Here is a 23,930-nt window from a genome sequence, read left to right as displayed (position 1 = left end):
CATTGTCTCTCGTCCACACACACACACACACACACACACACACACACTGTCTCACACTGTGGCGGTGGGACGACAACACACACACACACAGTCTCTCTCCCACACACGCACACACACACACTCTCTCTCTCACACTCTGGCGGTGGGACGACAACACACACACACACACACACACAGTATCTCTCTCGTCCACACACACACACACACACACACAATCTCTCTCTCTCGTCCGCACACACACACACACACACACACACGCTTCAGAAATACCATGGTTATGATTATTTCTCCACTGAACCTCCCCCACACGTAAGCGCTCAATAAATACGATTGAATGAATGAATAGATGCCATTATTGTTATTATTTATTACAGTGCCTGGCCCGTAGTAAGCGCTTCAGAAATACCGTGATTATGATTATTTCTCCACTGAACCTCCCCCACACAGTAAGTGCTCAGTAAATGCGATTGAATGAATGAATAAATGCCATTATTGTTCTTATTTAATACAGTGCCTGGCACGTAGTAAGCGCTTCAGAAATACCATGATTATGATTATTTATGATTTTCTCCACTGAACCTCCCCCACACAGTAAGCGCTCAATAAATGCGATTGAATGAATGAATAAATGCCATTATTGTTATTATTTATTACAATGCCTGGCACGTAGTAAGCGCTTCAGAAATACCATGATTATGATTATCCACCGAACCTCCCCCTTCCAGACTGTGAGCCCGCTGGCAGGTAGGGACCGTCGCTATATGTTGCCAACTTGGGCTTCCCAGGCGCTTAGTACAGTGCTCTGCACACAGTAAGTGCTCAATAAATACGATTGAATGAATGAATAAGTGCCATTATTATTATTATTATTATTATTATTATTTACTACAGTGCCTGGCATGTAGTAACTGCTTCAAAAATACCATGATTATGATTATTTCTCCACTGAACCTCCCCCACACAGTAAGCGCTCAATAAATACGATTGAATGAGTGAATAAATGCCATTATTGTTATTATTTATTACAGTGCCTGGCATGTAGTAAGCGCTTCAGAAATACCATGATTATAATTATTTCTCCACCAAACCTCCCCCACACAGTAAGCGTTCAATAAATGTGATTGAATGAATGAATAAATGCCATTATTATTATTATTTATTACAGTGCCTGGCATGTAGTAAGTGCTTCAGAAATACCATGATTATGATTATTTCTCCACCGAAGCTCCCCCACACGCGCTCAATAAATACGATTGAAAGAATGAATAAATGCCGTTATTATTATTATTATTATTATTATTATTATTTATCACAGTGCCTGGCACGTAGTAAGCGCTTCAGAAATACCATGATTATGATTATTTCTCCACTGAACCTTCCCTTCCGTCTCCCCTTTCTAGACTGTGAGCCCGCTGTCGGGTGGGGACCGTCGCTATATGTTGCCAACTTGGACTTCCCAGGCGCTTAGTACAGTGCTCTGCACACAGTAAGCGCTCAGTAAATACGATTGAAAGAATGAATGAATGAATAAATACGATTGAATGAATGAATAAATTCCATTATTGTTATTATTTATTACAGTGCCTGGCACGTTGTAGTAAGCGCTTCAGAAATACCATGATTGTGATTATCTCTCCACCGAACCTCCCCCACACAGTAAGCGCTCAATAAATACGATTGAATGAATGAGTAAATGCCATTACTATTTATTACAGTGCCTGGCACGTAGTAAGCGCTTCAAAAATACCGTGATTATGATTATTTCTCCACCGAACCTCCCCCACACAGTAAGCGCTCAATAAATGTGATTGAATGAATGAATGAATGCCATTATTCTTATTATTTATTACAGTGCCTGGCATGTAGTAAGCGCTTCAGAAATACCATGATTATGATTATTTCTCCACTGAACCTCCCCTCCCGTCTACCCCTTCTAGACTGTGAGCCCGCTGTCGGGTGGGGACCGTCGCTAGATGTTGCCAACTTGGACTTCCCAGGCGCTTAGTACAGTGCTCTGCACACAGTAAGCGCTCAATAAATACGACTGAAGGAAGGAAGGTTCCTGCCTGGTTAGTCAGGGAGGTGGGCGGCCCCCGGGGTGACTCACCCCAGCAGGGACGCGGGGAACCCAGGAAATACCAACTTGGAGCCAGGTAAGTCGGGCCTCGTCCCCTCTTCCTCCGACCCTCTCCCTCTCCGGCCTCTGGACATCTTGGGCGTCCCAATCCATCAAAATTGCAATAATAATAATAATGATGGCACTTACTAAGCGCTTACTATGTGCCAAGCGCTATTCTAAGCGCCGGGGGAGGTTCCAGGGTGATCAGGTTGTCCCACGCGGGGCTCACGGTCTTCGTCCCCGTTTGAGCCCGCTGTCGGGTAGGGCCCGTCTCTAGATGTTGCCAACTTGGACTTCCCAAGCGCTTAGTACAGTGCTGTGCACACAGCAAGCGCTCAATAAATACGATTGAATTTGACAGGTGAGGTCACTGAGGCGCAGAGAAGTTGCGACTCGCCCAAAGTCACCCAGCTGACAATTGGCGCCGCCGGGATTTGAACCCACGACTTCTGACTCCAAAGCCTGGGCTTTTTCCACTGAGCCGCGCTCAGAATTGTAATAATAATAATAATAATGACATTTATTAAGTGCTTACTATGTGCAAAGCACTGTTCTAAGCGCTGGTGGGGGGTTATAAGGTGATCAGGTTGTCCCATGGGGGCTCAAAGTTTTCATCCCCATTTTACAGATGAGGGAACTGAGGCGCAGAGAAGTGAAGTGACTTGCCCAAAGTCACACAGCTGACAGTTGGTGCCACTGGGATTTGAACTCACAACTTCTGACTCCAAAGCCCAGGCTTTTTCCACTGAGCCATGCTGCTTTTCTGTCAGAATTGTAATAATAATAATAATAATAATGACATTTATCATCATCATCAATCGTATTTATTAAGCGCTTAGTATGTGCAAAGCACTGTTCTAAGCACTGGGGTGGTGCTTAGAACAGGAAGCTGGAAGTTGTGAGTTCAAATCCCAGTGGCACCAATTGTCAGCTGTGTGACTTTGGGCAAGTCACTTCACTTCTCTGGGCCTCAGTTCCCTCATCTGTAAAATGGGGATGAAAACTTTGAGCCCCCATGGGACAACCTGATCACCTTATAACCCCCCACCAGCGCTTAAAACAGTGCTTTCCACTGAGCCATGCTGCTTTTCTGTCAGAATTGTAATAATAATAATGACATTTATTAAGCGCTTAGTTTGTGCAAAGCACTGTTCTAAGCGCTGGGGGGTTATAAGGTGATCAGGTTGTCCCATGGGGGCTCACGGTTTTAATCCCCATTTTACAGATGAGGGAACTGAGGCCCAGAGAAGTGAAGTGACTCGCCCAAAGTCACCCAGCTGACAATTGGTGCAGCCAGGAATTGAACACACGACTTCTGACTCCAAAGCCCGGGCTTTTTCCACTGAGCCACGCTGCTTTTCTGTCAGAATTGTAATAATAATAATAATGATGATAATGACATTTATTAAGCGCTTAGTATGTGCAAAGCACTGTTCTAAGCGCTGGGGGGTTATAAGGTGATCAGGTTGTCCCATGGGGGGCTCACAGTTTTAATCCCCATTTTCCAGATGAGGGAACTGAGGCCCAGAGAAGTGAAGTGACTCGCCCAAAGTCACCCAGCTGACAATTGGCGCAGTCGGGATTTGAACCCACGACTTCTGACTCCAAAGCCCGGGCTTTTTCCACTGAGCCACGCTGCTTCTCTATCAGAATTGTACTTTCTAAGCGCTTAGTCCAGTGCTCTGCGCACAGTAAGCGCTCAGTAAATACGATTGAATGAGTGAATGAATCGATCGATTGATCGATTTTCCCCGTGTGCAGTGCAATCTATCACTTTATTTGTGTCGGGAAAGTAAGCGCTCAGTAAATACGATTGAATGAGTGAATGAATCGATCGATCGATCGATTTTTCCCCTGTGCAGTGCAATCTATCACTTTATTTATTTAGACTTTTAGACTGTGAGCCCACTGTTGGGTCGGGACCGTCTCTATATGTTGCCAACTTGTACTTCCCAAGCGCTTAGTACAGTGCTCTGCACACGGTAAGCGCTCAATAAATATGATTGATTTATTTGTGTCGGGACTGCGAGCCCATTCTGGGCAGGGAATGTGTCTGTTTAATGCTGTATTGGACTCTCCCAAGCGCTGAGTACATTCATAGTAATAATAATGGTGTTTATTAAGCGCTTACTATGTGCCAAGCACTGTTCTAAGCGCTGGGGTAGATATAAGGTGATCAGGTTGTCCCACGAGGGGCTTACAGGGTGGCTCAGCGGAAAGAGCCTGGGCTTTGGAGTCAGAGGTTGTGGGTTCAAATCCAGTCTCCACCAATTGTCAGCTGTGTGACTTTGGGCCAGTCACTTCACTTCTCTGTGCCTCAGTTCCCTCATCTGTAAAATGGGGATGAAGACTGTGAGCCCCGCATGGGGCAACCTGATCACCTCATATCCTTCCCAGTGCTTGGCACATAGTAAGCGCTTAACAAATGCCATCATTTATTTATTTCTATTTTGGAGTCAGCGGTCACGGGTTCAAATCCCAGCTTCGCCAGTTGTCAGCTGTGTGACTTTGGGCCAGTCACTTCACTTCTCTGTGCCTCAGTTCCCTCATCTGTAAAATGGGGATGAAGACTGTGAGCCCCATGGGGGACAACCTGATCACCTTGTATCTCCCCCAGTGCTTAGAAAGGTGCTTGGCACATAGTAAGCGCTTAACAAATGCCATCATTTATTCATTTCTATTTTAGAGTCAGAGGTCACGGGTTCAAATCCCAGCTCCGCCAATTGTCAGCTGTGTGACTGGGCAAGTCACTTAAAACTTCTCTGGGCCTCAGTTCCCTCATCTGTAAAATGGGGATGAAGACTGGGAGCCTCACGTGGGACAACCTGATCACCTTGTATTCCCCCCAGCGCTTAGAACAGTGCTCTGCACATAGTAAGTGCTTAACAAATGCCATCATTTATTTCTATTTTGGAGTCAGAAGTCATGGGTTCAAATCCCAGCTCCGCCAATTGTCAGCTGTGTGACTTTGGGCAAGTCACTTCTCTGTGCCTCAGTTATCTCATCTGTCAAATGGGGATGAAGACTGTGAGCCCCGCGAGGGACCACCTGATCACCTTGTATCCCCCCCGGCGCTTAGAACAGTGCTCTGCACGTAGTAAGCGCTTAACAAATACCATCATTATTATTCTTCATCCCCCTTTTCCAGATGAGCGAACTGAGGCACAGAGAAGTTGAGTGACTTGCCCAAAGTCACCCAGCTGACAAGAGGCGGAGCCGGGCATTCATTCAGTCGTATTTATTGAGCGCTTACTGTGTGCAGAGCACTGTACCCCCTTCGCCCCCTTCTAGACTGGGAGCCTGTTGTTGGGTAGGGACCTCTATATGTTGCCGATTTGGTCTTCCCAAGCGCTTAGTACAGTGCTGTGCACGCAGTGGAAAGAGCCCGGGCTTTGGAGTCAGAGGTCATGGGTTCGAATCCCAGCTGCGCCACATGTCTGCTGTGCGACCTTGGGCAAGTCACTTAACTTCTCTGAGCCTCAGTTCCCTCTTCTGTCAAATGGGGATTAAGACTGTGAGCCCCCCGTGGGACAACCTGATCACCTTGTATTCCCCCCAGCGCTTAGAACAGTGCTTGGCACATAGTAAGCGCTTAACAAATGCCATCATTATTATCATTATTATTAATAGATACGATTAACTGACTGACCCAGCACCAGGCGGCGAGTGGAAGGAGAGCGAGAAGCAGCGCGGCCTCGCCGTTAGACCCCGGGCCTGGGATTCAGAAGGACCCGGGTTCGAATCCCGGCCCCGCCGCTCGTCTGCTGGGTGACCTTGGGCCGGTCACTTCCCTTCCCTGGGCCTCGGTGCCCTCATCTGGAAAGTGGGGCCGAAGACAGCGAGCCCCACGGGGGGGCAGGGACTGAGTCCAACCCGATTGGCTTGGGTCGGCCCCGGCGTTTAGTACAGTGCCTGGCACATAGTAGGCGCTTAACGAATAGAGGCCTCGGGGAAGGGCTTTACGGGGGGAGAGGATGTTTGCTTCCAGTGGGTGTGGAGGAATTTGGGTGTGGAGGAATTTGGGTGTGGAGGAGCCCGTCTTGGGGCCGCTTAACTCTGTTATAAACTCCGTCGTATCGTCCTCGCCCAAGCGCTTACTACAGTGCTCCGCACATTTTGAGGCCCAACGAGGCCTCAAGCGGGGGAAGGGACCGACGGGTTCGGGCAACCGGGTCACCCGGACGACACAATAATAATGGCATTTATTATTCCCTTCAAAGCCCTACTGAGAGCTCACCTCCTCCAGGAGGCCTTCCCAGACTGAGCCCCCTCCTTCCTCCCCATCCTCCCTGCCTTGCCTCCTTCCCCTCCCCACAGCACCTGTATATATGTTTGTACTTTTTTATTACTCTATTTATTTGTACACGTTTATTCTATTTATTTTATTAAGATGTTTGGTTTTGTTGTCTGTCTCCCCCTTCTAGACTGTGAGCCCACTGTTGGGTAGGGACCGTCTCTAGATGTTGCCAAATTGGACTTCCCAAGCGCTTAGTCCAGTGCTCTGCACACAGTAAGCGCTCAATAAATACGAATGAATGAATGAATAGTAAGCGCTCAATACGACTGAGCGCAGAAGACGGCACCCAAGTCCACAGGCGCTAAAGCGCTTGTCCAAGGTCCGTTATTATTTATTTCTAATAATAATAATGGCATTTGTTAAGCGCTTACTATGTGCCGAGCGCTGTTCTAAGCGCCGGGGAGGATGCAAGGTGATCAGGTTGTCCCCCGTGGGGCTCCCAGTCTTCATCCCATTTTACAGCTGAGGGAACTGAGGCCCAGAGGAGTGAAGCGACTCGCCCAAAGCCACACAGCTGACGAGTGGCGGAGCCGGGATTTGAACCCATGGCCTCCGACTCCAAATTAAAAATAAATAAATGATGGCGTTTGTTAAGCTGCGTGGCTCAGTGGAAAGAGCTCGGGCTTTGGAGTCAGAGGTCATGGGTTCAAATCCCGGCTCCGCCACTCGTCAGCTTTCCAGTGAGCCACGAGAAGTCACAGCGTGAGCCCATCGTTGCGTAGGAACCGTCTCTATATGTTGCCAGCTTGGACTTCCCAAGCGCTTAGGACAGTGCTCTGCACACAGGAAGCGCTCAGTAAATACGACCGAATGAATGACTGAATGACCCCTGACCCCAAAGCCCGTGCTCTTTCCACTGAGTCACGAGAAGTCCCAGTGCGAGCCCGCTGTTGGGTCGGGACCGTCTCTATATGTTAACGGCATTTGTTAGGCGCTTACTACGTGCAAAGCACTGTTCTAAGTAGGGCCCGTCCCCCCGGAAACCCGGGTCGCTGGGATGACCATCATCATCATCAATCGTATTTATTGAGCGCTTACTGTGTGCGGAGCACTGTACTAAGCGCTTGGGAAGTCCAAGCTGGCAACATCTAGAGACGGTCCCGACCCAACGATGGGCTCGCGCTGTGACTTCTCGTGGCTCAGTGGAAAGAGCCCGGTCTTTGGAGTCAGGGGTCATGGGTTCGACTCCCGGCTCTGCCAGTTGTCAGCTGTGTGACCTTGGGCAAGTCACTTCACTTCTCTGGGCCTCAGTTCCCTCATCCGTCGAATGGGGATGAAGACTGTGAGCCCCCCGTGGGACAACCTGATCACCTTGTAACCTCCCCAGCGCTTAGAACGGTGCTTGGCACCTAGTAAGCGCTTAATAAATGCCATCATTATTACTATTATTACTCCCAGAATAATACTCCCAGACGGCATTTGTTAAGCGCTTACTACGTGCAAAGCACTGTTCTAAGTAGGGCCCGTCCCCCCGGAAACCCGGGTCGCTGGGATGACCATCATCATCATCAATCGTATTTATTGAGCGCTTACTGTGTGCAGAGCACTGTACTAAGCGCTTGGGAAGTCCAAGTTGGCAACATCTAGAGACGGTCCCGACCCGACAGCGGGCTCACAGACTTGGGGACTCCCCGGGGGGCGAGTTCTAGGCCGGCGGGCCCCCCACCGCGGCGCGATCGGTGGTATTGATCGGTCCCCCTTTTTGTTCATTCAGCCAGTCCTATTTACTGAGCGCTGACGGCGTGGAGGGCACTGGACTGAGCGCCTCGGAGCGCTGGACGGAGGATGGCCACCGACGGGAGCGCGTGTGCCCCCGAGGAGACGGCCCTGCTGCGGCTGGAGGAGGCCTTCGCCGCCTCCTTGGCCCAAGTCGACAACCTCCTCTTCCGGCCCCTCCTGGAGGCAGGTGAGTCCCACGCTGGATGGTGGCGTCTATCATCGTCGTCATCGATCGTATTTATTGAGCGCTTACTGTGTGCGGAGCACCGTACTGAGCGGTCCACATTGGCAACATATAGAGACAGTCCCTACCCAACGGTGGGCTCGCAGTCTAAAAGGGGGAGACGGAGAGCGAAACCAAACATACTAACAAAATAAAAGAAATAGAATAGATATGGACAAGGAAAATAAATGAATGAATGAATGAATGAATGAATGAATAAATAAATAATAGAGTAATAAATATGTACAAACATATATACATATATACAGGTGCTGTGGGAAAGGGAAGGAGGTATCAAGCGCTTACTATGTGCCAAGCACCGTTCTGAGTGCCGGGAGGATACAGAGTGATTAGGTCACAATCCTAATCCCCATTTGCCAAACTAACTCACCTCCTCCAGGAGGCCTTCCCAGACTGAGCCCCTTCCTTCCTCTCCCCCTCGTCCCCCTCTCCATCCCCCCCACCTTACCTCCTTCCCTTCCCCACAGCACCTGTATACATGGATATATGTTTGTACAGATTTATTACTCTATTTATTTTACTTGTCCATATCTATTTATTTTATTTTGTCAGTATGTTTGGTTTTGTTCTCTGTCTCCCCCTTTTAGACTGTGAGCCCACTGGTGGGTAGGGACTGTCTCTATATGATGCCAGTTTGTACTTCCCAAGCGCTTAGTCCAGTGCTCTGCACATAGTAAGCGCTCAATAAATACGATTGATGATGATGATTTTCCAGATGAGGAACTGAGGCCCAGAGAAGTTCATTCATTCATTCGATCGTATTTATTGAGCGCTTACTGCGTGCAGAGCACTGGACTAAGCGCTTGGGAAGTCCAAGTTGGCGACGTATAGAGACGGTCCCTACCCAACAGTGGGCTCACGGTCTAGAAGGGGGAATAATAATGGCATTTATTAAGCGCTTACTATGTGCCAAGCACTGTTCTAAGCACTGGGGAGGTTACAAGGTGATCAGGTTGTCCCACGGGGGGCTCACAGTCTTCATCCCCGTTTTACAGATGAGGGAACTGAGGCACAGAGAAGTGAAGTGACTTGCCCAGAGTCACCCAGCTGACAATTGGCGGAGCCGGGATTCGAACCCGTGACCTCTGACTCCAAAGCCCGGGCTCTTTCCACTGAGCCACGTGAAGTGACTCGCCCAAAGTCACCAAGCTGACAGTTGGCGGAGCCAGGATTTGAACCCATGACCTCGGACTCCAAAGCCCGGGCTCTTTCCACTGAGCCACGCTGCTTCTCTATCTCCCCCAGCGCTTAGAACAGTGCTTGGCCCATCATAAGCGCTTAACAAATACTATTATTATTATTGTTATCATTATTATTATTATCATCATCATCATCGTTGTGAGAAGCAGTGTGGCTCAGTGGGTAGAGCCCGGGCTTGGGAGTCCGAGGTCGTGGGTTCTAATCCCGCCTCCGCCCCTTGTCAGCTGTGTGACTTTGGGCCAGTCACTTCTCTGGGCCTCAGTTCCCTCATCTGTCAAATGGGGATGAAGATTGTGAACCCCACAGGGGACAACCCGATCACCTTGTGTCTACCCCAGCACTTAGAACAGTGCTTGGTGCATAGTAAACGCTTAACAAATACCACCATTATTATTACCTAACCCCAGCTCCGCCACTTGTCTGCTGTGTGACTTTGGGCGAGTCACTTCACTTCTCTGTGCCTCGGTTCCCTCACCTGTCAAATGGGGATGAAGACCGTGAGCCCACCGTAGGACAACCTGATCACTTTGTATCCCCCCCAGCGCTTAGAACAGTGCTCGGCACATAGTAAGCACTTAACAAATGCCATTATCATTATTATTATTATTATTATTATTCTCTGGGCCTCAGTTCCCTCATCTGTCAAACGGGGATGACGACTGTGAGCCCCCGGTGGGACAACCTGATCACCTTGTATCCCCCCCAGCGCTTAGAACAGTGCTCGGCACATAGTAAGCGCTTAACAAATGCCAATTATTATTATTATTCTCTGAGCCTCAGTTCCCTCATCTGTCAAATGGGGATGACGACTGTGAGCAACATGTGGGACAACAAGGTAATCTTGTATCCCCCCCCCGCCCCCAGTGCTTAGAACAGTGTTCGGCACATAGTGAGCGCTTAACAAATGTCATTATTATTATTATTATTATTCTCTGAGTCTCAGTTCCCTCATCTGTCATATGGGGATGAAGACTGTGAGCAACACGTGGGACAACAACGTAATCTTGTATCCCCCCCAGTGCTTAGAACAGTGCTTGGCACATAGTGAGTGCTTAACAAATGCCATTATTATTATTATTATTTTCTGGGCCTCAGTTCCCTCATCTGTCAAGCAGAGATGACGACTGTGAGCCCCCCGTGGGACAACCTGATCACCTTATATCCCTGCAGCGCTTAGAACAGTGCTTGGCACATAGCGCATAACAAATGCCATTATCATTATTATTACTATTATTCTCTGGGCCTCAGTTCCCTCATCTGTCAAATGGAGATGAAGACTGTGAGCCCCACATGAGACAACCTCATCACCTTGTATCCCCCCAGCACTTAGAACAGTGTTCAGCACATAGTAAGCGCATAACAAATGCCATTATCATCATTATTATTATTATTCTCTGGGCCTCAGTGACCTCATCTGTCAAATGGAGATGAAGACTGTGAGCCCCACATGAGACAACCTCATCACCTTGTATCCCCCCAGCACTTAGAACAGTGTTCAGCACATAGTAAGCGCATAACAAATGCCATTATCATCATTATTATTATTATTCTCTGGGCCTCAGTGACCTCATCTGTCAAACGGAGATGAAGATTGTGAGCCCCCCGTGGGACAACCTGATCTCCTTGTACCTCCCCCCCCCCCCCCAGTGCTTAGAACAGTGCTCGGCACATAGTAAGCACTTAACAATTGCCATTATCATTATTATTATTATTATTCTCTGGGCCTCAGTTCCCTCACCTGTCAAACGGAGATGACGACTGTGAGCCCCACGGGGACAACCTGATCACCTTGTCTCCCCCCCAGCGCTTAGAACAGTGCTCGGCACATAGTAAGCGCTTAACAAATGCCATTATTATTATTATTATTATTATTATTATTATTATCATTATTATTCTCTAGGCCTCAGTTCCCTCATCTGTCAAACAGGGATGACGACTGTGAGCCCCCCGTGGGACAACCTGATCACCTTGTATCCCCCCCAGCGCTTAGAACAGTGCTCGGCACCTAGTAAGCGCTTAACGAATACCATCATCATTATTATTATTCTCTGGGCCTCAGTTCCCTCATCTGTCAAATGGGGATGATGACTGTGAGCCCCCCGTGGGACAACCTGATCACCTTGTATCCCCCCCAGCGCTTAGAACAGTGCTCGGCACATAGTAAGGCCCGCTGTCGGGTAGGGACCGCCTCTCTCTGTTGCCGACTTGTCCTTCCCAAGCGCTCAGTCCAGTGCTCCGCACACAGTCAGCGCTCAATAAATACCATCGAACGAATGAAGGAATGGACCAGGGTCAATAGGAGAAGCAGCGTGGCTCCGTGGAAAAGAGCCCGGGCTTTGGAGTCCGAGGTCGTGGGTTCAAATCCCGGCTCCGCCACTTGTCAGCTGGGTGACTCTGGGCAAGCCACTTCACTTCTCTGGGCCTCAGTTCCCTCATCTGGAAAATGGGGATGAAGACTGGGAGCCCCAAGTGGGACAACCTGATCACCCCGTAACCTCCCCAGCGCTTAGAACAGTGCTTTGCACGTAGTAAGTGCTTAATAAATGCTATCATTTATTAAGATGATAGCAGCGTGGCTCAGTGGAAAGAGCTCGGGCTTTGGAGTCCGAGGTCGTGGGTTCAAATCCCGGCTCCGCCAACTGTCAGCTGGGTGACTTTGGGCAAGTCCCTTCACTTCTCTGGGCCTCAGTGACCTCAGCTGTAAAATGGGGATGAAGACTGGGAACCCCTTGTGGGACAACCTGATCACCTTGTAACCTCCCCAGCGCTTCGAACAGTGCTTTGCACATAGTAAGCGCTTAATAACTGCTATCATTATTATTATTATCATTAATAAATACGACGGAATGAATGAACCAGGGCTGGTGGGCGGGAAAGGGTCCCCAGATGCGGCGGACCCCAAGGAGCCAGAGCACGTGCAGCTGCTTCGGGAGTTGTGTGAACGCCACCGGGCCGTCCAGCAGCTGACGGAGGCCGGCCTCCGCGGCCTGAAGAGGAGGCTACACCATCCGGAGGCCGGGGGCCTCGACGGCCTCCTCGTCCTCCGGGAGACCCCGCTCTTCCTCGACGCCTACGTGCGGTGAGTGTTTCCTCTTGTTTTCTGGTTTAATTTCCAGCCTGTGACCCCAAGGTTGGGTAGGGACCGTCTCTATATGTTGCCGACTTGGACTTCCCAGGCGCTTAGTACAGTGCGCTGCGCGCAGGAAGCGCTCAATGAATACGATGAATGAATGATGACGATGAGCAATCGGGGAGGTGCGATGGATTAATGGGGAAGTCTGAGTCTGATCCAGCCTGATCGGGGGGTTTTCGGATCCCTTGAGCCTCAGTTTCCCCCTCTGTGAAATGGGCTTGGCGATCATCCTTTCCTTCCTCCTGCTGCTGGGACTGGATTAATTCAAGGGGCAGCCCAATCAGTGATAATACTACTAATAATTATAATATTGCTGTGGTATTTGTTAGGCGCTTAACAGGTGCCCCGCAGCACCTGTATATATGTGTATATGTTTGTACATATTTATTACTCTATTTTACTTGTGCATATTTATTCTATTTTATTTTGTTAATATGCTTTGTTTTGTTGTCTGGTTTCGTTCATGGTGATGATGAGCAATGGGGGAGGTTCGATGATGGATTAATGGGGAAGTTTGAGTCTGATCTAGCCTGATCTGGGGGTTTCGGATCCCTTGAGACTCAGTTTCCCCCTCTGTGAAATGGGCTTGGCGATCATCCTTTCCTTCCTCCTGCTGCTGGGACTGGATTAATTCAAGGGGTAGCCCAATCAGTGATAATACTACTAATAATTATGACTGTGGTATTCATTCATTCATTCGTATTTATTAAGCGCTTACTAATAATTATAACTGTGGTATTCATTCATTCATTCAATCGTATTTATTAAGCGCTTACTACTAATAATTATAACTGTGGTATTCATTCATTCATTCAATCGTATTTATTAAGCGCTTACTACTAATAATTATAACTGGTATTCATTCATTCATTCATATTTATTAAGCGCTTGCTACTAATAATTATAAATGTCATATTCATTCATTCATTCAATCGAATTTATTAAGTGCTTACTACTAATAATTATAACTGGTATTCATTCATTCATTCATATTTATTAAGCGCTTACTACTAATAATTATAAATGTCGTATTCATTCATTCATTCAATCGAATTTATTAAGTGCTTACTACTAATAATTATAACTGGTATTCATTCATTCATTCATATTTATTAAGCGCTTACTACTAATAATTATAAATGTCGTATTCATTCATTCATTCAATCGAATTTATTAAGTGCTTACTACTAATAATTATAACTGTGGTATTCATTCATTCATTCAATCGTGTTTATTGAGTGCTTACTACTAATAATTATAACTGTGGTATTCATTCATTCATTCAATCGTATTTATTAAGCGCTTACTACTAATGATTATAACTGTGGTATTCATTCATTCAATCGTATTTATGGAGCGCTTACTGTGTGCAGAGCACTGTACTAAGCGCTTGGGAAGTCCAAATTGGCAACATGTAGAGACGGTCCCCTACCCAACAGCGGGCTCACAGTCTAGAAGGTAGACTAGACATGTGCCCCACAGCACCTGTATATATGTATATATGTTTGTACATATTTATTACTCTATTTATTTTACTTGTACATATTTATTCTATTTTATTTTGTTAATATGTTTTGTTTTGTTGTCTGATTCCAATAATGATGATGATGAGCAATCGGGGAGGTGCGATGGATTAATGGGGAAGTGTGAGTCTGATCCAGCCTGATCGGGGGTTTTTGGATCCCTTGAGCCTCAGTTTCCCCCTCTGTGAAATGGGCTTGGTGATCATCCTTTCCTTCCTCCTGCTGCTGGGACTGGATTAATTCAAGGGGCAGCCCAATCAATGATAATACTACTAATAATTATAACTGTGGTATTCATTCATTCATTCAATCGTATTTATTAAGCGCTTACTACTAATAATTATAACTGTGGTATTCATTCATTCAATCGTATCTATTAAGCGCTTACTACTAATAATTATAACTGTGGTATTCATTCATTCATTCAATCGTATTTATTAATCAATCAATCAATCAATCGTATTTATTGAGCACTTACTATGTGCAGAGCACTGTATTAAGCGCTTGGGAAGTACAAATTGGCAACACATAGAGACAGTCCCTACCCAACAGTGGGCTCACAGTCTAGAAGGGGGAGACAGAGAACAAAACCAAACATACCAACAAAATAAAATAAATAGGATAGAAATGTACAGGTAAAATAAATAAATAAATAAATAGAGTAATAAATATGTACAACCATATATACATATATACAGGGATTAATGGCGAAGTCTGAGTCTGATCCAGCCTGATCGGGGGGTTTTCGGATCCCTTGAGCCTCAGTTTCCCCCTCTGTGAAATGGGCTTGGCGATCATCCTTTCCTTCCTCCTGCTGCTGGGGCTGAATTAATTCAAGGTGCAGCCCAATCAATGATAATACTACTAATAATTATAACTGTGGTATTTGTTAGGCGCTTAACATGTGCCCCACAGCACCTGTATATATGTATATATGTTTGTACATATTTATTACTCTATTTTACTTGTACATATTTATTCTCTTTTATTTTGTTAATATGTTTTGTTTTGTTGTCTGGTTTCATTCATGAGAAATAGGGGAGGTTCAGTGACGGATTAATGGGGAAGTTTGAGTCTGATCTAGCCTGATCTGGGGTTTTCGGATCCCTTGAGCCTCAGTTTCCCCCTCTGTGAAATGGGCTTGGCGATCATCCTTTCCTTCCTCCTGCTGGGACTGGATTAATTCAAGGGGCAGCCCAATCAGTGATAATACTACTAATAATTATAACTGTGGCATTCATTCATTCATTCAATCGTATTTATTAAGCACTTACTACTAATAATTATAACTGTGGTATTCATTCATTCAATCGTGTTTATTGAGCGCTTACTACTAATAATTATAACTGTGGTGTTCATTCATTCATTCAATCGTATTTATTAAGCGCTTACTACTAATAATTATAACTGTGGTATTCATTCATTCATTCAATCATATTTATTAAGCGTTTACTACTAATAATTATAACTGTGGTATTCATTCATTCATTCAATCGTGTTTATTGAGCGCTTACTACTAATAATTATAACTGTGGTATTCATTCATTCATTCAATCGTATTTATGGAGCGCTTACTGTGTGCAGAGCACTGTACTAAGCGCCTGGGAAGTCCAAATTGGCAACATATAGAGACGGTCCCCTACCCAACAGCGGGCTCACAGTCTAGAAGGTAGACAAGACATGTGCACCACAGCACCTGTATATATGTATATATGTTTGTACATATTTATTACTCTTTATTTACTTTACTTGTACATATTTATTCCATTTTATTTTGTTAATAGGTTTTGTTTTGTTGTCTGGTTTCGTTCATGATGATGATGAGCAATGGGGGAGGTTCAGATGATGGATTAATGGGGAAGTTTGAGTCTGATCTAGCCTGATCTGGGGTTTTCGGATCCCTTGAGCCTCAGTTGCCCCCTCTGTGAAATGGGCTTGGCGATCATCCTTTCCTTCCTCCTGCTGCTGGGACAATTAATTCAAGGGGCAGCCCAATCAGTGATAATACTACTAATAATTATAATATAACTGTGGTATTTGTTAGGCCCTTAACATGTGCCCCACAGCACCTGTATATATGTTTGTACATATTTATTACTCTATTTATTTTACTTGTACATATTTATTCTATTTTATTTTGTTAATATTCATCCATTCAGTCGTATTTTTTGAGCGCTTACTGTGTACAGAGCACTTAACATGTGCCCCACAGCACCTGTATATATGTTTGTACATATTTATTATTCTATTTATTTTACTTGTACATATTTATTCTATTTTATTTTGTTAATATTCATCCATTCAGTTGTATTTTTTGAGCGCTTACTGTGTGCAGAGCACTGGACTAAGCGCTTGGGAAGTACAAGTCAGCAACAGGTAGAGACGGTCCCTACCCGACAGTGGGCTCACAGTCTAGAAGGGGGAGAAAGACAACAAAACAAAACATATTCACAAAATAAAATCAATAGAATAAATATGTACAAGATAGACTAAATAGGTACAAGTTAATAACAAAACATATTCACAAAATAAAATCAATAGAATAAATATGTACAAGATAGAATAAATATGTACAAGTTAATAACAAAACATATTCACAAAATAAAATCAATAGAATAAATATGTACAAGATAGAATGAATATGTACAAGTTAATAACAAAACATATTAACAAAATAAAATAGCTAGAATAAATATGTACAAGATAGAATAAATATGTACAAGTTAACAAAACATTAACAAAATAAAATAAATAGAATAAATATGTACAAGATAGAATAAATATGTACAAGTTAAAACATTAACAAAATAAAATAAATAGAATAAATATGTACAAGATAGAATAAATATGTACAAGTTAAAACATTAACAAAATAAAATAAATAGAATAAATATGTACAAGATAGAATAAATATGTACAAGTTGACAAAACATTAACAAAATAAAATAGAATAAATATGTACAAGATAGAATAGGTACAAGTTAACAAAACATATTAACAAAATAAAATCAATAGAATAAATATGTGCAAGATAGAATAAATAGGTACAAGTTAAAACATGTTAACAAAATGAAATAAATAGAATAAATATGTACAAGATAGAATAAATAGGTACAAGTTAATAATAATAATAATGGCATTTGTTAAGCGCTTACTAGGTGCCAAGCACTGTTCTAAGCGCTGGGGGGAGACAAAATGATCAGGTTGTCCCACGTGGTGCTCGCAGTCATCATCCCCATTTGACAGATAAGGGAACTGAGGCCCACAGAACAATAATAATAATAATAATGTTGGTATTTGTTAAGTGCTTACTATGTGCCAAGCACTGTTCTAAGCGCTGGGGGAGGGTTACAAGGTGATGAGGTTGTCCCCCGGGGGGCTCCCAGTCTTCATCCCCATTTTCCAGATGAGGCAACTGAGGCCCGGAGAAGTGACGTGACCCGCCCCAAGTCACCCAGCCGACAGGCGGCGGAGCCGGGATTAGAACCCAGGACCTCGGACTCCCAAGCCCGGGCTCTTTCCACTGAGCCACGCTGCTTCTCTGCAGTGATCTTTACACTCCTCTCCGACCCGCTATTTGTTGGCCGTCCGATGGCCAACCTCTTCCTCCTCCACTGTCTTTTAGACTGTGAGCCCACTTTTGGGGAGGGACCGTCTCTAGATGTTGCCGACTTGGACTTCCCAAGCGCTCAGTCCAGCGCTCTGCACACAGTAAGCGCTCAATAAATACGATTGATTGATTGATTGATCCTCTCTTTCACGCCTAGATACTTCGAGGCCTTCACCGACTGCGTGGTGTTGCAGTGTTTCCAGTGGGCGGCCAAAAAGAAGAGGTGAGGGTCTCCCCGCGGAGTGGGACGGGGGGTGGGCCACTGGACGGAGACCCAAGAAGACGCCCCTCCCCTCCCCTCCCCAGCTGGGCCCAACTTGTACTTCCCAAGCGCTTAGTACAGTGCTCTGCACACAGTAAGCGCTCAATAAATACGACTGATTGATTGATTGGGCCGGCGGTGGCGTTCCCCATTCCTAGGCCCCAGTGTAGACGCCCCTCCAGCCGGGGACGGCCACTCTTTGCTGCTGTATCGCGCCGTCCAAATAATAATAATGATAATGATGGTATTGTTAAGCGCTTACTATGTGCCAAGCACCCTTCTAAGCACTGGGGAGCTCACAGAGTGATCAGGCCGTCCCACGAGGGGCTCACGGTCTTCATCCCCATTTGACAGATGAGGTCACTGAGGCCCGGAGAATAATAATAATAATGATGGTATTTGTTAAGCACTTACTAGGTGCCAAGCGCTGTTCTAAGCGCTGGGGGGGATACAAGGTGATCGGGTTGTCCCACCGGGGGCTCACAGTCTTCATCCCCATTTGGCAGAGAGTAGTAATAATAATAATGGCATTTTTTAAGCGCTTACTATGTGCCAAGCACTGTTCTAAGCGCCGGGGGGGATACAAGGTGATCGGGTTGTCCCACGGGGGGCTCACAGTCTTCATCCCATTTGGCAGATAATAGTAATAATTATAATGGCATTTGTTAAGCGCTTACTATGTGCCAAGCACTGTTCTAAGCGCTGGGAGGGATACAAGGTGTTCGGGTTGTCCCACGGGGGGCTTGCAGTCTTCATCCCCATTTGACAGATGAGGTCACTGAGGCCTGGAGAATAATAATAATAATCATGATGGCATTTGTTAAACGCTTACTATGTGCCAAGCACTGTTCTAAGCTCTGGGGGGGATACAAGGTGATCAGGTTGGCCCACGGGGTCCCACGGTCTTCATCCCCATTTGACAGATGAGGTCACTGAGGCCCGGAGAATAATAACAATAATGATGGTATTTTTTAAGCGCTTACTGTGTGCCAAGCACTGTTCTAAGCGCTGGCGGGGATACTTTTCTCAAAACAAGACAATTTGTAAGTGCTCAAAACAAATACCGTAATAATAATACAAATAATGATTATTAGTAACCTGGGTGGGGAAGGAAAGGATCCCCCCAGCGCTTAGAACAGTGCTTAGCACATAGTAAGCGCTTAAAAATACCATAATAATAATAAAAAATAATTATTAATAACGTGGGGGGGAGGAAGTATCTCCCTTAGCGCTTAGAACAGTGCTTAGCACATAGTGAGCGCTTAACAAATACTGTAATAATAATGCAAATAATGATTATTAGTAACCTGGGTGGGGAAGGAAAGGATCCCTCCCCCGCGCATAGAACAGTGCTTAGCACATAGTAAGCGCTTAACAAATACCATAATAATAATAAAAATTATTATTATTAATAACGTGGGGGGGAAAGGAAGTATCCCCCTCAGCGCTTAGAACAGTGCTTGGCACATAGTAAGCGCTTAACAAATACTGTAATAATAATACAAATAATGATGATTAGTAACCTGCGTGGGGAAGGAAAGTATCCCCCCCAGCGCTTAGAACAGTGATTAGCACGTAGTGAGTGCTTAAAAATATAATAATAATGATGATAATGGTAATAATAATTGATTATTGATAGCCTGGAGGGGGAAAGGAAAGTAGCTAATTTTGGCGGCGTCTCTTTGGCCTCCGGAGGAGCCCCCGCCAACCCCCCCACCCCGATCTTGTGCACGTAGTAAGCGCTCAATAAGTACGATTGAATGCATGCATGAATGAATGAATGAATGAATGAATGATTTCCCCGAGTGGTCTGGTGGCGCCCCCTGCTGGCCAGAGGTGAGAAGGGCGCGGAGTGGGCGGGGCCGGGGAGTAATAATTATGTACAAATAAAATAGAGTAATAACTATGTACAAATAAAATGGAGTAATAACTATGTACAAATAAAATAGAGTAACAACGATGTGCAGATAAAATAGAGTAACAAATAGGTGCAAATAAAATAGAGTAATAGATAGATACAAAAATAAAATAGAGTTAACAAATAGGTACAAATGAAATAGAGTAATAGATACAAAAATAAAATAGAGTAACAAATAGGTACAAATGAAATAGAGTAATAAATAGGTACAAAGTAGAGTAACAAATAGGTACAAAAATAAAATAGAGTAACAAATAGGTACAAATAAAATAGAGTAACAAATAGGTACAGAAATAAAATAGTAACAAATAGGTACAAAAATCGAGTAATAAATAGGTACAAAGTAGAGTAACAAATAGGTACAGAAATAAAATAGAGTAACAAATAGGTACAAATGAAATAGAGTAATAAGTAGGTACAAAGTAGAGAAACAAATAAGTACAGGAATAAAATAGAGTAACAAATAGGTACAAATGAAATAGAGTAATAAAGAGGTACAAAGTAGAGAAACAAATAGGTACAAAAAAAATAGACTAACAAATAGGTACAAATGAAATAGAGTAATAAATAGGTACAAAGTAGAATAACAGATAGGTACAAAAATAAAATAGAGTAACAAATAGGTACAAATAAAATAGAGTAACAAATAGGTACAAAAATAGAGTAATAAATAGCTACAAAGTAGAGTAACAGGTACAAATAAAATAGAGTAATAAATAGGTACAAAGTAGAGTAACAAATAGGTACAAAAATAAAATAGAGTAACAAATAGGTACAAATAAAATAGAGTTAGCAGATAGGTACCAATAAAGTAGAGTAACGGGTAGGTACCAATAAAATAGAGTAACAGATAGGTACCAATAAAATAGAATAACAAATAGGTACCAATAGAGTAACAGATAGGTACCAATAGAGTAACAACTAGGTACCAACAAAACAGAGTAATAACTAGGTACCCACAATACAGAATAACAACTAGGTTCCAACAAAACAGTATAATAACTAGTTATCAACAAAACAGAGTAACAACTAGGTACCAACAAAACAGAGTAATAACTAGGTACCAACAAAACAGAGTAATAACTAGGTACCAACAAAACAGAATAACAACTAGGTACCAACGAAACTGAGTAATAACTAGGTACCAACAAAACAGAGTAATAACTAGGTACCAACAAAGCAGTGTAATAACTAGGTACCAACAAAACAGAGTAATAACTAGTTACCAACAAAACAGAGTAATAACTAGTTACCAACAAAACAGAGTAATAACTAGGTACCAGCAAAACAGAGTAATAACTAGGTACCTACAAAACAGAGTAACAACTAGGTACCAACAAAACAGAGTAATAACTAGGTACCAACAAAACAGAATAACAACTAGGTACCAACGAAACTGAGTAATAACTAGGTACCAACAAAACAGAGTAATAACTAGGTACCAACAAAGCAGTGTAATAACTAGTTACCAACAAAACAGAGTGACAACTAGGTACAAATAAAATAGAGTAATAACTAGGTACAAATAAAATAGAGTAAGAAATAGGTCCAATTAATATAGAGTAATGACTGTGTAGAACTCAGAGAGTAATAAGTGTGTAGAACTAGACGGCAGTGCCTTGTGGGGGGGCTGAATCAGGGCAGGCTTCCTGGAGGAGGCGAGCCGTGAGTAGAACTGAGCCGGTTGGTCTTCTTTCTTCCTTCTTCTTTCTTCTTCCTTCTTCTTTCTTCTTCCTTCTTCTTCCTTCTTTTCTTCTTCTTTTCTACTTCTTCTTTTCTTCTTCTTTTCTACTTCTTCTTCTTCTTTCTTCCCCCCCCTCAGCTTGGCCTGTGGGAGCTGTCTGGACGCCCTGCGGCCCCTGCTGCCCCCCGCCCCCGCCCAGGCGGCCAACGCTCTGCGACACGTGCTGCTCCAGCCGGCCGTCGACCACCTGCACCGCTACGTGCCCGCCCTGCTGAGCCTCAGCATCGCCCTGCCTCAGGTAACAACCTCCCCACATCCCACTTCCGGCTCTGGAGGGGAAACTGAGGACCCCAGGGGCCCCCTCCCCGCCTCATCCATTCACTCGGATAATAAGAATCATAATGATGGTATTTGTTAAGCGCTTACTATATGCCAAGCGCTGTCCTAAGCGCTGCGGGGGGATACAAGGTGATCAGGTTGTCCCATGGTGGGCTCACAGTCCTGGCACATAGTAAGCGCTTAACAAATAATAATAATAATAATAGTAATAATAATAATGGTAAACAAATAATAATAATAATGACGGTATTTGTTAAGCGCTTAACAAATAATAATAATAATAATAATAATAATAATAATAATGGCATTTGTTAAGCGCTTAACAAATAATAATAATAATAATAATAACAATAATAATAATAATGGTATTTGTTAAGCACTTACCTATGTGCCGAACACTGTTCTAAGCACCCTGGGGGAGATACAAGGTGATCAGGTTGTCCCACAGGGGGTTTACAGTCTTCATCCCCATTTGACAGATGAGGGAACTGAGGCCCAGAGAAGTGAAGTGACTGGCCCAAAGTCACACAGCTGACAATAATGATAATAATGATGGCATTTACTATGCGATTACTATGTGCGAAGCACTGTTCTAAGCCCTGAGATAGATACAAGTTGATCAGGTTGTCCCATGTGGGGCTCACAGTCCAGGCACATAATAAGCGCTTAACAAATAATAATAAAAATAATGATGGTATTTGTTAAGCGCTTACTATGTGCCAAGCACTGTTCTAAGCGCTGAGATAGATACAAGGTGATCAGGTTGTCCCTTGTGGGGCTCACAGTCCTGGCACATAGTAAGCGCTTAACAAATAATAATAATAATGATGATGATGGTATTTGTTAAGCGCTTACTATGTGCCCAGCACTGTTCTATGATGATGATGATGATGGCATTTATTAAGCACTTACTATGTGCAGAGCACTGTTCTAAGCGCTGGGGGGGGAATACAAGGTGATCAGGTTGTCCCACTTGCGGTTCACAGTCTTGCTCCCCATTTTCCAGGTGAGGGAACTGAGGCCCAGAGAAGTGAAGTGACTTGCCCAAAGTCACCCAGCTGACAAGTGGCAGAGTCGGGATTCGAACCCACGACCTCTGACTCCCAAGCCCGGGCTCTTTCCACTGAGCGACAATGCTTCTCCATGATGAGCTTAGAGATCCCTCTCCTGGATATCTCATCTGTGACCCCCAGGCTTCCCCCATGAACCCCCAAACTTTGCCCTCGACCCCCCAAACTTTGCCCCCAAATCCCCCCTGACCCCCAAACTTTGCCCCCGACCACTGGGCCTCCCCCCGAACCCCCAAACTTTGCCCCCGACCCCCAGGCTTCACCCCTGACCCCCTAAACTTTGCCCCCGACCCCCGGACTTCCCCCCTGACCCCCCAAACTTTGCCCCCGACCCCCAAGCTTCCCCCTGACCCCGCCAAACTTTACCCCCGGCCTTCCCCCCTGACCCCCCAAACTTTGCCCCCGACCCCCAGCCTTCCCCCCTGACCCCCCAAACTTTGCCCTCACCCCCCAGGCTTCCCCCCGACCCCCTAAACCTTGCCCCCGACCCCCAGCCTTCCCCCCTGACCCCCCAAACCTTTCCCCCGACCCCTAGACTTCCCCCTGACCCCCCAATCTTTACCCCAGACCCCCAGACTTCCCCCCTGACACCCCAAACTTTGCCCTCACCCCCCAGGCTTCCCCCCTGACCCCCCAAAACTTTGCCCTCACCCCCCAGGCTTCCCCCCTGACCCCCCAAACATTGCCCCGACCCCCAGACATGCCCCCGACCCTCCAAACTTTGCCCCCGACCCCCAGGCTTCCCCCCGATCCCCCAAACTTTGCCCTCGCCCTCAGGCTTCCCCTCTGACCCCCCAAACTTCCCCCCGACC

The 23,930-nt window shown here is 45.1% G+C and overlaps 1 protein-coding gene and 1 long non-coding RNA gene across 7 annotated transcripts in view; both read left to right on the top strand.

Annotated features, from left to right (window-relative positions):
• LOC119936260 overlaps window positions 1-410 on the top strand; it is a 14,985-nt gene extending 14,575 nt beyond the window's left edge. Inside the window, exon 3 of the long non-coding RNA XR_005453688.1 lies at window positions 375-410. This is a non-coding gene — a long non-coding RNA (uncharacterized LOC119936260). The remainder of the gene's footprint in view (window positions 1-374) is intronic.
• Window positions 411-428: 18 nt separating this feature from the next.
• The window catches only part of ALS2CL (ALS2 C-terminal like), an 85,333-nt gene continuing 61,831 nt past the window's right edge, over window positions 429-23,930 (top strand). For 4 of the 6 annotated variants that reach the window (XM_038755776.1, XM_038755780.1, XM_038755779.1 and 1 more), the window contains exons 1-5: window positions 6,600-6,629; window positions 8,131-8,322; window positions 12,457-12,658; window positions 18,003-18,068; window positions 21,848-22,007. In XM_038755776.1, the coding sequence (XP_038611704.1) occupies window positions 8,202-8,322; window positions 12,457-12,658; window positions 18,003-18,068; window positions 21,848-22,007 (549 nt within the window). In that variant the 5' untranslated portion in view covers window positions 6,600-6,629; window positions 8,131-8,201. Of the gene's footprint in view, window positions 447-6,599; window positions 6,630-8,130; window positions 8,323-12,456; window positions 12,659-18,002; window positions 18,069-21,847; window positions 22,008-23,930 lie in introns of those variants that run through there. The other 2 variants (XM_038755777.1, XM_038755778.1) reach the window with 2 other exon arrangements.

Source organism: Tachyglossus aculeatus, chromosome 13 (genome assembly GCF_015852505.1).
Source record: "Tachyglossus aculeatus isolate mTacAcu1 chromosome 13, mTacAcu1.pri, whole genome shotgun sequence".
In the NCBI taxonomy this organism is placed as follows: Eukaryota; Metazoa; Chordata; class Mammalia; order Monotremata; family Tachyglossidae; genus Tachyglossus; species Tachyglossus aculeatus.
The sequence above is the reverse complement of the archived record's forward strand: the minus strand, read 5'-3'. Positions and strand labels throughout refer to the sequence as shown.